At 34.1% G+C, this 16175-nt stretch overlaps 1 protein-coding gene across 3 annotated transcripts; it reads right to left on the bottom strand.

The window, feature by feature from the left end:
- Positions 1–166: 166 nt before the first annotated feature.
- On the bottom strand, positions 167–14860 carry LOC127843112 (vesicle transport protein SEC20-like). Of its 3 annotated transcripts, none has more exons than XM_052372924.1 (6): positions 14725–14860; positions 6794–6883; positions 5808–5899; positions 4537–4635; positions 2916–3037; positions 167–2368 (listed from the first exon to the last, which is right to left on the bottom strand). In XM_052372924.1, exons 1-6 carry the CDS (start codon positions 14803–14805, stop codon positions 2160–2162), a joined length of 693 nt encoding a protein of 230 aa, XP_052228884.1. In that variant the 5' UTR covers positions 14806–14860; the 3' UTR covers positions 167–2159. The 3 variants fall into 3 exon arrangements, with proteins under 3 accessions (XP_052228884.1, XP_052228886.1, XP_052228883.1); XM_052372926.1 differs by lacking the exon at positions 14725–14860 and adding an exon at positions 13000–13314; XM_052372923.1 differs by lacking the exons at positions 167–2368; positions 2916–3037; positions 4537–4635; positions 5808–5899; positions 6794–6883 and adding an exon at positions 6966–9052 and having other exon boundaries at positions 14725–14812.
- Between the last annotated feature and the right edge of the window lie 1315 nt (positions 14861–16175).

Consider the following 16175-nt stretch of genomic DNA (forward strand, 5'->3'; position numbering starts at 1 on the left):
TACATTTGAATTACAAGTCATGAATCAATGAAGAGGTATATGATGGCTTTGGTTAAAGTATTTTCTAATAATAAACAAGTTAATCTCAAATAAATTATTAGTCATGATGTTTGATTAATTAAGTCGTGTAAATACCTGTTGTTTAGTAGGACAGAAATAACAACAGTTTTAATTTCAACACCATTTTTATTTTCAATGCATTTCTTGTTTATTTAATCCCAACAATATATTCATGTTTAAGTACATTTTAATTAAATAAATACAAATCATGAAGAATATCTGTAATGAACTAAGTACCAATAAACTAAAGTATATTCTATACCATTAATACCTTTGTGTGAGCCATTATCGTCTGTAAGAAGCTAGGGCATATACCAGTACTGGTAGTGCTTGAGAATGCTAATCTATTCAAGGACAAAAATTAAAAAGCTTCAATTTATTTCAATTTTCCACAGTATTTGAAGAAAGAAGCTTGTGTCACATGTCTGGGAATAAATATTTACAATGTTTCTCTTTCGAAAACAATACATGTATGTATTTATTTGTATATGCATGAGTAACCATAAGTTTGTGTGAATAGATATCTACATAATTGCATGAAAACAATAGGCATATTTAAATTATATGCATTTGTAAGTACAAACTTGAATCAATAGATATCTGAAGTGGCATGATTATTACTAAACAGAACTATATGATTATATTCATGCATAATTCTGCAAAATATATACACGTTAGCAACAAACATATTGATAATCTTTCCGTTTTATTGTGGCCTCTAAACACACATTTATGTAAAATAACTGCATTTTATTACATATAAGAATTCTGATAAAAATTAACAAAAACTGAACGATCTATTTGTTTAAGATTTTTACTTCAAATTTTCTTGATCATGTTAACATGATATGGTCTAATGATTTACACACATCATAATTTCTGGTAAATTTTCTGGATGTTATACTTCTGTCCCTGTGTAGAGGTTTGCATTCAAAACACAGTTTTGCTATGTCTCATTGATGACCACACATTCCTCGCAAACAACATTGGTAGCTATCACTTCCCAGGGGGAAATTATAAGAGCTACAGAAAGGTCACTTTTACCAGAACTAAAGCTTTGTCACAGACGTGACGAATACCCCCACATGCCGCATTGACACAGAATATTTAGCATGTTGTCTTCACAAAAAACAGTGGACACCATGCTCAATGTTTAAAATGCACTAAGTGACCGCGTGACCTAGTTTTTAACCCGGCATTGCCTATGTTTGAACTTGGCCTTAAGATTATCTAGATAAAACTTCTGACCAAATTTGGTGAAGATCAGATAAAAACAACTTGAATAAGAGAGCGGACACCATGCTGAATGTTAAAAAAACGCACTAAGTGACCCCGTGACCTAGTTTTTGGCCCGGCATGGCCCATGTTCAAACATGGCCTAGAGATCATCTGGATAAAACTTCTGACCAAGTTTGGTGAAGATTGGATGTAAACTACTTGACTTAGAGAGCGGACACGGACCGACTGACAGACAGACAGACAAGTTCACTCCTATATACCCCCCCAAAACTTCGTTTGTGGGGGTATAAAAACTTAAGATTTTGAAAAACAGTTTTAACAGGAAAGACATCTTATTACAGTCTCTCCAAAATAATTTTTAAAGTGATATTATGGGCATGTTGCACTGTTGAATTGAGCTGAAAAGAATTAACAGGTCAAAAGAGTTAGTAAAATGTGGTTACTGATCAATTATCTGCTACTAATCTTGCTACCAGTTGTTTATAAAAGTATATTTTATATTCGATATTCTTAAGTGACCCACCCAGTCCTGTAAGCTGAAATGATTCGTAAAACAAAATTGTGTCTTTGTGTCGTATGAAAGAATCTGCACTAAAACTAAATTTAGGTTCAAATCGTACATGCATGATCAGTTGTCAAACGAAAGTACGGTTGATATTAAAATGCATTATTTTTCTCTTTCTGGTATATTGTTTTAGTATGTTGATGCTGCATTAACAAATATAAGTGTATATAAAGTGAAAACACCAAAAATAAACAACGGTTGCGATAGACACCTATAAACTTTTAGATGCCCATAATATCACTTTAAAAGCCACTATTACCACACATATTGTTCATACTATATTATCACAGGTATCTCAGGAGTTGCTTGAACGCGTACTCCATATCCTTCTCTGAAGAATATACAACACAGTGGCAAAGAAGAACACCAATGCCAGGAATATGAGGACTTTGTCAGTGAGCTCCCTCTGACTGTATTTCGTTAGCAGGCGTCGTGCATTCTGTATATGGCTGCCCATGGATTTAAACTCCTCATGGGTGTCTGTGATGTTTTTAGATGAGGATTCTGCAAAGAGACCTTGATATAAAGCTAATTGAATAATAGAAACTATTAAGTCTTGTTTATTCTACACAAGAGCATCCTCTGCATAATGTTTGAAAGTGGCAAATAATTATATGATAACAAATGGATGTTTGGAAAAAGAACGAAATAAGTATACATAGCTAGTCTGACAGCAGTAAACAGTCAGGCCCAAATATCAAAGGTGGTTGTGTTAGATAGTAAATCAAAGGATCATGAGTTTTAATCCTTGCCAGTGCACATAACTTAAGTGAAAGTGGTCATTCAATGATTTCTATGGATTGCCATTCTCCTCAAACCCTTGATTCAACTATGGCAGTTATCAGTAACTGAAACTATGTAGCAGCAATTTGTAATAATAGACTGCTTGGATCGGATTTATCGCCCAAGATATGTGTGAGTAGGTTACAAGAACTGTCATGAACCATGAAAAACATCTATCTGCATAGGAATGGAACCTTAAATAGTTGGAAAGCCAAGAAGTCCTAAAAAAGTCACAAACAAGCTTAAAACTTTTTAAATCTTCACAAACCTAGGGTAGTTAATGTTAGATTTCCCTTCCTAACTTGTGCATCCATGGTCTGGTTTAGTTCCAGCAAGCTTTCTGTGACTTTGGAGGCAGCTTTTGCTAGAGTTTCCTTGCTGTTGATATTTCTGCAAAAGTAGTACTTTGCATTTTCAACCATTTAATGCACGATGTTAGTAGGATGAACTTACTTGAAGTGATTTATATTAAAACAAGATGTGTTTGTGAAACACAATGTCCCCCTATATGATGTTTGACCTTGAAGGATGACCTTGACCTTGTGAAGGATGACCTTGACCTTTCAACACTCAAAATGTGCAGCTCCATGAGATACACATGCATGCCAAATATCAAGATGCTATCTTCAATATTGCAAAAGTATTCATAAAATAAGCGATTTGGGCCACATATTTGACCTCTGACCTTGAAAGATGACCTTGACCTTTCACCACTCAAAATGTGCAGCTCCATGAGATGCACATGCATGCCAAATATCAAGTTGCTATCTTCAATATTGCAAAAGTATTTATAAAATAAGCAATTTGGGCCACATATATTTGACCTCTGACCTTGAAGGATGACCTTGACCTTGACCTTTCACCACTCAAAATGTGCAGCTCCATGAGATACACATGCATGCCAAATATCAAGTTGCTATCTTCAATATTGCAAAAGTATTCATAAAATGAGCGATTTTGGCCACATATATTTGACCTCTGACCTTGAAGGATGACCTTGACCTTTCACCACTCAAAATGTGCAGCTTCATGAGATACACATGCATGCCAAATATGAAGTTGCTATCTTCAATATAGCAAAAGTTATTGCAAAATGTTAAAGTTGGCGCAAACAGACCAACAGACAGACCAACAGACAAACCAACGTACAGACCAACGTACAGACCAACAGACCAACAGACAGGGCAAAAAAAATATGTCCCCCACTACTATAGTGGGGGACATAAAAATATTGAATAGATTAAGAATAATCTGAATACTTCACTTAGTTAAAGAAGCAACGAAACTTGCAAATGATGTTATTGACACATGCAGTAAATGGGCTTAATAAGTTTATATTCCATGAAAAGTGTGTGTCATTTTGTATATCAAACAATTTTTTGGAGGATATTGATGAGATTTTGCAGGCATATTGTATTGTTTAATACTGAAAATTAAACCCACAGAGGTCCATTCAAGCCATGATTGACACAAAGTAACTCGCTCCGACTTAGCGATAAGTCTTACGTCAATTTAAAGAATATCTTGACTTCTGGAGTGTTAACCAGGTTTTTACTCTAGACATATAAGGAAAAATGTCCCGCCCCCTGACGGCCATGTTTTTCAACAAACTATTTTCAAACTCATCCAATATATAATTGGGACAAATCTTCTGACCAAATTTCATGAAGCTTGGACAATAAATCAGTTCTCTAGAGTGTTAACAAGGCAAACGTTGATAACGCACAACAGACGTCGCATGGCTGACAAAAGGTGATGACAAAAGCTCACCATGAGCACCTTCTTCTCAGGTTAGCTTAAAATGCTAGCGTTAACCTGTTAAAACAGACTTATGAATAATCAATAAATCGAGGCCAGGTCAATTCATAAAGCAACGTTTATTTTACAACCTTTTTCTGGTCTCCGATCCTAGCATGAGGGCATCTCTCTCCTGTGTATCAATTGCCATCTTCACCGAGAGGTTTGTCTTCCTTAGTGTAGCAATGTTACTGAAATAAACAATGTATACCACATTTAAATTTTAGATGGTGGTTTTGTACCACAAATCAACACTAGCCAGTGTTAATAACCAGTATTTTCTGAGTTCATGCCAACACAAAACAAAATAACTGTTCTGGACTACACTACAGGAAGGTAGCAGTACCTGATCACATGCTGTTCATTGTTTGATTGACCCAACACAATTTCCAGATAATATTTGACTAAAAATTGTATTAAACAGATTGCAAGCCATTGTCCACCGAGAAAATTCACTTCAAGCGAAATGGCATCAGTTCTAATGCCAAAAAATGAGGTTTACTACCCTCTATACTATTTAGTTTATAAAAATGCAATTATATGGGAATGTTCATGTTTCAAAGTTCATGGAATGAGCAGAATACATATGTTAGTGTTTACTGTACACTTGGTAGGAAACTTGCCTTGATTTAGTTCAGGAAATAGTATAGAAATAATGTGATTAACAAAAAACATATCTTTAATGAGTTTACTTTTATTGTTGCGTTTTGTATATAGGTCAGTTAGATGTCTAATACAAACTATTTCTGCAAATTGAAATGTAACCTTAGCGGACTGGTACATGTATCTGCGCTTTAACATCTTTTCAAAGAATGGACTTTTCTGGATAATGCTTTTATATATAAATTAACAGGACTCGAGCCTATGGCTGCCTAAAATTGTGCTCAGCTCCTGGATTTTGTACAAAATTACTATATTTTCTCTATACAATAACAAATGTGAGAGAAAGATGGTCAAAATGTTATAATATACATTTGTATATTATAACCCTGTCATTTGACTCCTGATTATTGAAATCTAAGCAAATCCAAAGACAATACATGTATTGATTTCGGCTGGTTCTCCACGTTATTCAATGAAGTATATCATAAGCCCTAGTGCACTACATGTACATATAGAAAATAACATAAAAATTTGAACAACTTTGAAAGAGGGTTGCTCGAGGATTACATATAAGAAGTTTCATGAAAATCTGCAACACGTTTAAAGGATATATTGCTTGGCAGAAAATTGTTGAGGACGCACACCATTCGACTAACACACAATGCTAAAGAGCCACCCATTACATAGTGAAAGACAAAATATATCAAGAATTTTTTTTTCAAAATTCTAAGAAAATTCCTTTATAATTATATTCAGTTGCCTGGTCATGCGTTGCTGATGGTTCTCGACATTCTTCAGCACAACCACCCGGTCCTCCTCACGATCCTGCTCCTTGCCAAGCCGCTCTAAGGTCTACAAACATGACAAACACATTTATAGATTTAAACAGGAACTCTTAAACACACTCTTAAAATTATCTGAGCACACTCTTAAGCATATGAACACACATTTAAGTATTGGAACCAATTGTTAAGCCTATAATTAAGAACAAATGATAAGCCATCAACTTTATCTAGCAAAAAAGAAATTTAAATACATATGTATTATGTGAATACAATGTACTTGGTATTGATTTTGCCAGATGAATCATCCTAAAGAAAGAATACTACAAATTCATCAAAGGGTAAATATCACTTGAGTTTGCAGACTTTCCAACACAACATTTTCTAAAGTATTCTATATTCTCAACGCACGTCCAAAATTTGTTACAGAATATAGACCTAGCCTTAGAGTGCAAGGTAGACCATTATGATGGAGTTTGGTTACTGCTTCAATGATAAATAAAGGTATTATTCTTGACACAAGTAATGTGGCACACTCATAAAATAACAGCAATCTACAAATATACCAAATATTTGTGATATAGGAAAATCACTTTTCCCAAATATAATTTGGATTACTAAAGAATTGTTTAGAAATGGTATTAAGCTAGAAGTTATACTGTAATTGAAAACTGTTGAGATACAACATATAAAGCTACATGTAGTAATGCTATAGTGACAACTAACCAGGATTTCAATAGATTCGGAAAACCAAGTGTCAACAAATGTTGCAAATGTTATTTTGCATAAACTTGAGTGAAATAGTATTCAACAACACATATTTAGTGATAAAAAGTATTTTAAAGTTTGCTTCTTGTTAACAAATGCATCAAAATGATGCACGACAGGTGTCAAAACTGAACACAATTCAAAATGCCTGCATTAAGAAGCAGGATTCTGCCTCAATTGTAATCACTGATCTTACATTTATTTTGTCTTTGAGCTGAGCAAGGGCCACCTTGGCTTGCCGGTTCTGTTCTTCCAGCTGCTCCAGGTTGTCACACTGCTGAACATCCTGCCACGGGGAAAGACACACCAGTGCTCGTATTCACCAAATCATTCTTAGACTTATGTCTAAGAATAAAGAATATTCTTGAAATTTATATAGTAAGGAGTCTCTTTTAATTTTTAGTAAAAATTGGTATTATAGTTTATACTAATCTATCTACATCATTCTTCATGAAGAGCATTTTCTATGTGAAGCAATTACCTAATTATTTTAAAACGCTGGATGCATTTTTCTTTGTTCAATGTCTATTCTGCATCCTTAATTCTACGAATGGAGCTGATGAATATTTGCCTTGATCAGTTACACCGACTGGATCAGACATACATCTTGACAGGCCGCGAAACCACACATAACCATACAGAATGACACCCAAAAGAAAATACAGACAAGAGATTGTGTAGTGACTGCACAGAATTTGGAAGCTAATTTAAGTCTTTGCTACTATTCAATGCACCCATTTAACTGGTAGCCTGAAGTTATGTGGACCCACAACTTAAAAATCCATAAAACTGCACCAGTCCTATTCTTAAGCCGTTACGCAATATAAAAACATTTATTTCAATGGTACAAACTGTACTTCCTTAACTTAAGATGCTGGTGTTTCACAAATCTGTTACACAAACAATTGAGTTTAACAGTATCAAGAATGTATTTGTTTTAAAACTGTATTTCATAAAACTGCAGTTAATTTGTATAAGGGACATGACATCATAATTAACAGTCTGTTAATAAAATGATCCATATTTCAAACACATTCACATGGGTTTCCACACTGTAAACGGTTATTCCATTTTTCAACTATTTTCTCAGGTGATAGTTCTGGGATCACAATGGCATCTGAAGAACACATGTTTTCACACTGAATCCTCTCATCTTCCAAATACCTTGGCATAACTGCACTCAGCCAGATACCCATTGAGGTATCTTCTCCCTGAAACTGGTGCAAGTACTCCACATTGCTCGCCAGCCAGCTGCTTAAGTCACCCGAGACAATGTTGCATGAACCACACGCGAATGCTGGGTACTCAGAACTCCTGAAGTCTTTCTCTGCCCATTTGCCATACCTTTCAACATACCAATCATGACGAAATCGTCCATACCAGATTTTATGTTGATTGGGTATTTTTGCTAATGTTTCCAGTACAGCATCCACATCTACGTAGCAGTCATCATCTGTTTTCAGGACAAAATGTGGTGAAATCTTGCTTACCCAGACATGGAAATGTAGCAATTTGTCTGGAAGATTTCTGTAAACATCTTCAACATCAACCAAGAGAATGTCCTGATATACATTCATTTCTTCTAACAGTTTTTCATTTATCAGAGACTGCTTCTCTTTGTGTTCTGCATTTAAACTGCCAGCCAAAGATAACTTTTTATGAAATGCTTCCACATCATTGATTGACAAATGCATGGACGCTAAGAACATGCCCTCAGCTATGCCATGGACATTCCCTGATTGATCCATGTACTCAATATCCACAGCACCAGCACTATAAGGCAAAGTCATGCCAATGTTGTTCATTGTCTGCTTGTCAACAGCTAAATTGTCACCAACAATACAAAGAGAACCTTCAAAACCTTCTGGAAGCATAATTGGTTCAATACCTGTGTATATATAGGGCAATGATAAATTATTGTTTTCATGTAAACCATTAGCTTCAACTATAACTTCATCCCGACTGTCATCATAAATCATAACTTTAACAGATGATCCATGTACAGCTACTGATACTCCTAAACTCTTTACAATAACTGAATGATGAACTTTCAATGTTGCATTCCAAAATACTTTCTCTACTTGTGCAATCCCGACTGACGAAGTCATAATTGGAAATCCATCACGCATGCTTTCATCAATTTTTTCAAACTCTTTTGATTTGCAGGAATAGCGATCTCTTCTGTTTGAAACATGCAAATCACAGTGCTTGGATCCCACAACAAATTTGTACTTAACACTAGAGTTGCGGTTCTTTAACCAAGTATTACGCAGAGTATTTCTTTGTTTGAAATTCTCCCTTGCAGACAAAATCCCAATCACTAGGAACGGACGGTGTGTTGTAGATCTTTCCACAAGCAGGAACAAGAGAGCTACAAAGGCTACTGGAACTGCCAGCCAAAAATAGAAGTGATTTCTCATTATTTGTGTCACTAGTCTTGTTACGTCTATTCTGGCTGAAATGTACACTGTTTCTTTATGGAAGATCTTCACTACCTCATTCAAATTTTACTGCTTTACAAATGTAAAATTACATCCACTGAAGGAACTGAAGTACTGTTGAATTTGTTGATGAGACTATTCTGCATGTTCATCCCCTGGTCGAATATATGTCGTTTTCAAATCGAGTTATGGAGGTTTCGGTAAATAACAACTTCGGTAAATTGGATTTATATCGTAAATGCTGCAGAGGTTTCGGTAAATTGGTATAAATAGGGATTATAACACCTTTAATCAATAAGCGTGTACACTAATTGAGTTGTTTGGCACTAATTAAATTATCTGATTAAAATGTACGGAGTTGATGTTATCAATTGGGAGATGTTTGCAAAGTGTTAAAGGGATCTTTTCACGGTTTGGAAAATTGACAAAATTGAAAAAAGTTGTATCAGATTCGCAAATTTTCGTTTTAGTTATGATATTTGTGAGGAAATAGTATTACTTAACATTTACCATAGTCTAATATAGCCATTATATGCATCTTTTGACGATTTAAAATTAAAAACCTAAAAATTATAAAGCGTTGCAACGCGAAACGATTGAATAATTTGGAGAGTTCTGTTGTTGTCGTTTAAATTTACGAAACTACGAAGATTGCTTATATAAGCTATAAAATACGTCCTGCATGAAAAGTCGGCAGAAAAGCCGAGAGGGCTAATGCATTTGTTACTCCAGGACTCCGGGGGTCACTGGTTCAAGCCCCGGTGCGAGATATATTTTTTCCTTTTTTAAATTTTATTCTTGATTTTTCACTGGAGCTTTTAAGATCCAATGTTTACATTTATCAAAATAAAGCATTTAATGACTACCTTCAAAATATGCCAAAATCTGTGATCAGGCCCCTTTAATATTAATTACCCAGGCTTGCAGCCTATTAATATTCTAATCAAGGGAGGTAATTTATATATTAAGTTTATATTTAGCAGGGGTCTAGCTAGGCTCAAAATTCATGGACAAGTCACTTCTCTCTAAAGCCAAAATGGGGAGAAGTGGTAACATCTTTTGGAGAAATGGTACATTTGCATCATAGATCTTAGTTTTATGTATATTTTGCTTCAAATGATAGATTCAGGGCTCAGCCTAGGTTCAAATTTGAGGGAGAAGTGAGTTATCCACCAGCTAAAATTAGGAACAAGAGAGGCTAAAACTAAAAGATAAAATGGTTTCTGATCAGCGTTCAAACAAATCTTCACTTATTTTATACCCCTCATTACACCATGCCAATACTCATAAATCACAAACAATTCTCATTTTGCACTTTTGGGGACAACATTTACAAATACAAACAAACACACTTCAGTGTTAATGTTGTGTTATTGATGTACCGGTATTAAACTGAGTTTAATTAATATATTTAACACTTAATTCACATGATATTTATGTAATAACTGGTAACCCTCATTACTGCTGAAATAATTTCTGTAATGGAGACTGAAATGGATGATGGATTTCAAAAGGCTGCATTTCATTTATAATAGGACATGTGTATAAAAGCTTCATTTTTCTTCTTGTCATTGATTGTAAATTATGATGGTACTTTTAACATATTGTTGTTTTTTTCCTGTAGAGGTGTATCAATTAAAACTTCAATTGTAACAAAACCAGAAATGTTCAGCATCTTTTTACTTCCTTGTAAATTTTAAGCAATTCAACATTAAATCAAATTAATATTTTGTTACAAATATTTGCTATAAATTAAAAATTCATTTAAAATCTCATTTTACATCAGAGATTCCAGTAAGACATGTAAACGAGCCCCATATGTATTGCCAATGCTCGGTTACCTTTTCCCATTTGATCATTTTTGAGTACATGTATTGTTTTAATGGGCCATTTAACTTTGCTGAATCATAGTTATTGGTAGCCAGCACAAGGCAATTAATCAAGGCATCATCTATTAACAATTTCAAGAAGTGTAATAGCTCCAGACTGTTCTTTTGAATGTTCAACTTTGCATAACCTGTAAATGGGGCAACTTATGGCTGAGAATCATCCTGTGTCAATTTTCCACAACAAATTGATTTTGATCAGTCAATGTCTGGCACAAAGTAAATCATTTAAAGGAGGAGAAGTCACATCGCCTTCATGAAATGAATATGAAGTTAAGATTGATTGGGCGAAGAAATCGCCCACTTCGCCCACTTGCGTGACCCCTGTATTTAGGTCCTGATTTTTTTGTTTTTAATATATGTTTTTATACAATTAATTGGAAAAATCTTAATTAAAGTTTATCAGATAAAAATAATAATAATTTTATCAAATATATTTGTTTCTTATATGATTAAGATTTTCGCATCTCCTACTACAAGCAGGTCAGCACATAAGGCAGTCTTGAAGAAAAAGAAAAGACGCATCAATGACCCGTAAATAAACTCTTGCAATATATCATAATAGAATGTAGCGATATTATTTTTACTAATAATAATAATTATTATATTTTTTCTGTGTCTTTGATGTATCTTATTTATATGTGACTAAGTGCTTATTTTTTTTTTGGAAGAAATTAAAGATTCAAATATGTCCTATTTATATTGTATCCATGTTTTAAATGAGTCTTATTTATAATATATGGTAAATAAAACGGATTAAAAAGTTAATCAGTTGGTATTATTGTATTAAACGGTTTTTTTCAGGCAATAAATGAAATCAGTTATTTTGGCAGTAAATCCAATTTTTCCAGTACAGTAGCCAGGTGCCTGTGTGTTGAGCTGATAAGATAAGGATCACCCCAGCAGGTTGCTAATACACAGTGTAGACTTCCCCTGTTTTATTATTGTATTTGTTATTTACCTGATTGGAATAAATGAAGTGTTTACATTCGGGTCTGCTGGCGTTATGTTCGAGGTAATTTTTATCAGTTTTTTATTATGTGTTATTTAATTCACATCTCTCGCTTAACTCAACGTTCAATGGCACGTGCACTTAACAAAATTATAAAACATGTGTATCATTATATTTCTTTTTATAAATTACGTAAACATATTATATGTTATACATTGGTTTTTTTGTTTTTCTCAACCAGAGAGAAATAATGAAACATTGTTATATATAAAGCGCGCTCGGACTTTGACCTTGAATTTGATGCAATCCACATTTTTTGCGCCAAGCGCAGTATTCTGCGCTTGGCCGCTGATGGTGTTTTGTAATATATACAATTTTGATAAGAAACAGTAGCAGAATTTATGAAATTTAAAATTTGACTCTTACAAGAGGTGGCCTCTACGTGGCAAGAGCTGGGCAACATATTCATTATGTTGGCAAACTACATCGTGTATATATAGAGAAATTCAGTGCTTTTCGGTGGCTTAAATACTATTGTGCTTTATATTTAAACTTAAATCAATATTTAACGAAATATATAATATTTGTTCATGTTTTTTTGTTATTTTTTTAAATGAATCATTTATATAATATTTTACAAGACTTTTAACATTTTTTAATAGCATTAAACTTAATTGAAGATCTTCTATTGATTCAGTCTTTAAATCAACCTTTATTATTACTATTAAGTTGTTTAAATAAAAGCACCAAATTTTTAAAAATTTTAGTATTGATTTATTTAAATCTTAAATTTACTTTCAATTAAGTTACATTTTAAATTACCTAAAAGTATTCGTTTTAAAAACTTCATTGGTAGCTCATTCATGCCACTAAATTCTTTACAGTAGGCAAAGCATTAATTAACCAATTCAAAATTAATCCCCAGTTTGCAAATATATGCCGGGACCAACCCTAGCTGAAATAATTCACGTTCAGAATAAATCTGAACGCTGAAACTCCGGCCTGTAAAAACCATAGCGAAAAATAAATACAATTCTTTTATAGGAATTACAGTATTTACAAGTGTATATATCTAAAATCTACCCGTTGTTTGACAAATATGAACTAAGATCACAAACATTACCTTTATTTCATTTGAAATCATAGACATTAAACAATAATTTTTCCAAAGGCAACCATTTTGGCCTTGTTGTTGTTGTTCTTCTTAATCAATATTTCCTACCATAGCTATTTCGTACCTATTACTTTTGGGGTATTTCGTTACTGTCGATTCTAATATTTTGAGTTATAATAGTTATAATTATTCTTTTGCTTCTTCTTCTTCTTATGATTATCATTTCCGATTTCATTTCTTACTGTTTTGTGCATATTGCACACTTTGTTTGTTCGAACTCAGTTACAAACATAGTTGAATTTAACCTCCACCAAGGGAGATAAAATGAACCTTTACTATACAAGGATTTATATTGGATGAAACAAACTCGAAATATAGTTTATTAACAGGTAAATTTCGATATATTTTGCTCAATATATACTATTTAGGCAATGTTCTTCCATAATAGTCACAAATGTGTCTTTAAATTCAGGAGTGATGCGACCGAAATTCGTGTCGGAACTATCGCTATTAAAAAGATAGAGTGGACTATTGACGCCAAGAGTCTGCCAAAGCAAAAATCATCAAAGGACTCAATCATCTATGGCAGCAATTTATATTGACAAATATATGCCCTAGTTCATATAAACCGACTCCCAGAGCCTTTGATAATTTTTGCTATGGCGGCTCTGGCAGTCCATATGCACCCCTTCATAAACATGGGTGCAGTTCAGCGCGGCTATTCCGTGCGCTTCACTAAACAGACGTCGTTCTAGACAAATTGAGGAAAATAATGAATAAACTTCATAAACATGTTAAATTTACCTGAATGGCTACCTACGGATGTTATCCTTTGCATGCACCCTATAAAAACACAACGATGTTTCAACACACTTTTCTCGCTGACATGTTTATGTTTAAATTTGAAACAGTGTATTTTGTATCGAATACCACATTGTTATCGACTTCATAGGCTGGAGCACATAACCTGACATGCAAAATACTGGAGTACTGCAACCTAACCAATATTGGGTCAATTTTTCAATATGGTGGATGCAGCGTACAAAACAAAACCTAAGTCAATAAAATCAATTATTTCTTGCTTTAATGGTACCATTTAGATAAGTTTGTGGTTAAGATAGGTAAACTTTAATAAGTTCTTACAGTTTCAGTGTTCTTTAACCCTTGCATTGTTGATAACATTTTGCACCCATGGACAAGAGAGAGCGCATTGCAACTCGAAGCAGCCCATTGGGCTATAAAGCTTAGAGTTGAATTATTGCAACTAATATGCCCTTGATGTTATTGTAAGCCAATAATAGGAGTCATGAACACCTCATTGTAGGTTTACCTCTATAAAGATCCATTTTACTGAAACCTCCACAACATTCACTATATAAATCCAATTTACCGAACTTGTTATTTACCGAAACCTCCAGTGCCCTTAAAATCAACTTTATTTTGGTAAATTCGTGTTAAATTAAACATTTAAAATAAATATAGATCGATCTATAAAAAAGAGTAATGATACAGCCCAGATAATAACACAAAAAATAACCGTTGTTCCAAGAAAGACATAAATAGTTCATAAACTATTAATTTATTAAATAATACTTAAAATATCCGAATTCAGTCAGTCTACCGGGTATGCATCATATTCTCAAAATCTTAACAATCTTAAAAGTTCAACGACCAATACTTCAACAGTGTATGAGATAATTTATGAAAATGATTAAAAAACTTTTCTACTGTTACCTGGATACGAGCTTTTATTTCTAAGTCTAATTTAACGATTTCTTGTAAACACATCCGTACGTGGATATCGTTGGCAGCCATCTTATCACGGTTACACTTCGCCTACATGTATATAGGTTACAACATACTATGGTGAAGAGCAGACCGATGGCAAAAGGGGCTGGTTATAATATAGATTTCACGTCCAAATATGCCTTATGTGGAATTTGATTGTTTGGAACTTGCAGGACCCGCTTCCGGCATGAATGCCTCTTTGATAGCATGTACAACGAGAGTCTGATTTGTATGCTTGATGAGTAAGGTTGTTAATAAACTAGAAGAACTTTCAATAAACCAGTAGAACTTTCAATAAACCAGAAGAACTTTCATTGTTGTTTGTTCCTTAAAGGATGTTCCTTTAATAGTGATTAATAGTGCATTGTGTAGAAGAAACACTACAATCTTCATTGCAAGTTAGATCCAGAATAATCTCTTGTTAAAATTTGAAACAGCATTAATTTGAATCCGGCCTGTATTGATTTATAAAAGGCTCCCTATTTCTAGCAGAAAAACTTGCATTTCATGGGCAAGTGTTTTTAAACCCACATAAATGCATACCTGAATACCTATCAGGGACGTTGGAAGCAAATTGACATTGGGTCAGCGGAGTGGGTGGGTATGTGAGGGGGTATATCCCCCTCCCATTCTTGGGGGTAAGGGGGGGGGGTCTACCGAATTTTTTTTTCAAATGTTAGCATCAAATGGCGCATTCTGGTGCGTTTTTATGCCTGATACCTGTCCTTATACACGTCTATTGCAGGCATATTCAGAATGACAAAAGTTGTGGCATACAGAAAGACGATGGAGAAGTGATCTCTATATGTCGCAGTTTGTACTTTGTAGCAGGGGACACAACAATAGGGATCATAAGGGTAGAAAGAACGTTCTTCGGGATTTTTTCCCCGAAATTCCATTTTGGAAATTTGAAATTCGTTGATTGGTTTGGAGTAGACATATTACAAGAGCTGTCAGTGGACAGCGCGCTCAACTATTTGAGTGCTTGACAGTATAACGTAAGCCATCATGGAGAGGGGGGTATAGTGTGGGTGTGTGGTCATTTAATAGAGGATCTTTCAAAAATAAGTAAAAAAAAATGGGGGGGGGGATTCTGGGGTGGGGCGTGGGGGATGGTTTGGGTGGAGTCCATTGTGGTATGTCAGGTAAGTGTTGTTTTGTCAAAGTATGAATCAAATGTGATCATAAATAAAAAAGTTATGGCAATTTAAGCAAAATCTATTAATTTGACCTTGATAGTCATCAAGGTCATTCAAAGGTCAAGGTCAAATCAACTTGCTAGGTGAAGTTACATCATGATAGTAAGAAAGTATTTGAAGTTTGAAAGCAATAGCCTTGATACTTTAGAAGTAGAGTGGATCGAAACACAAAATTTAACAAAATATTCAAAGTTACCA

Source organism: Dreissena polymorpha, chromosome 8 (assembly GCF_020536995.1).
Source record: "Dreissena polymorpha isolate Duluth1 chromosome 8, UMN_Dpol_1.0, whole genome shotgun sequence".
Lineage (NCBI taxonomy): Eukaryota > Metazoa > Mollusca > Bivalvia > Myida > Dreissenidae > Dreissena > Dreissena polymorpha.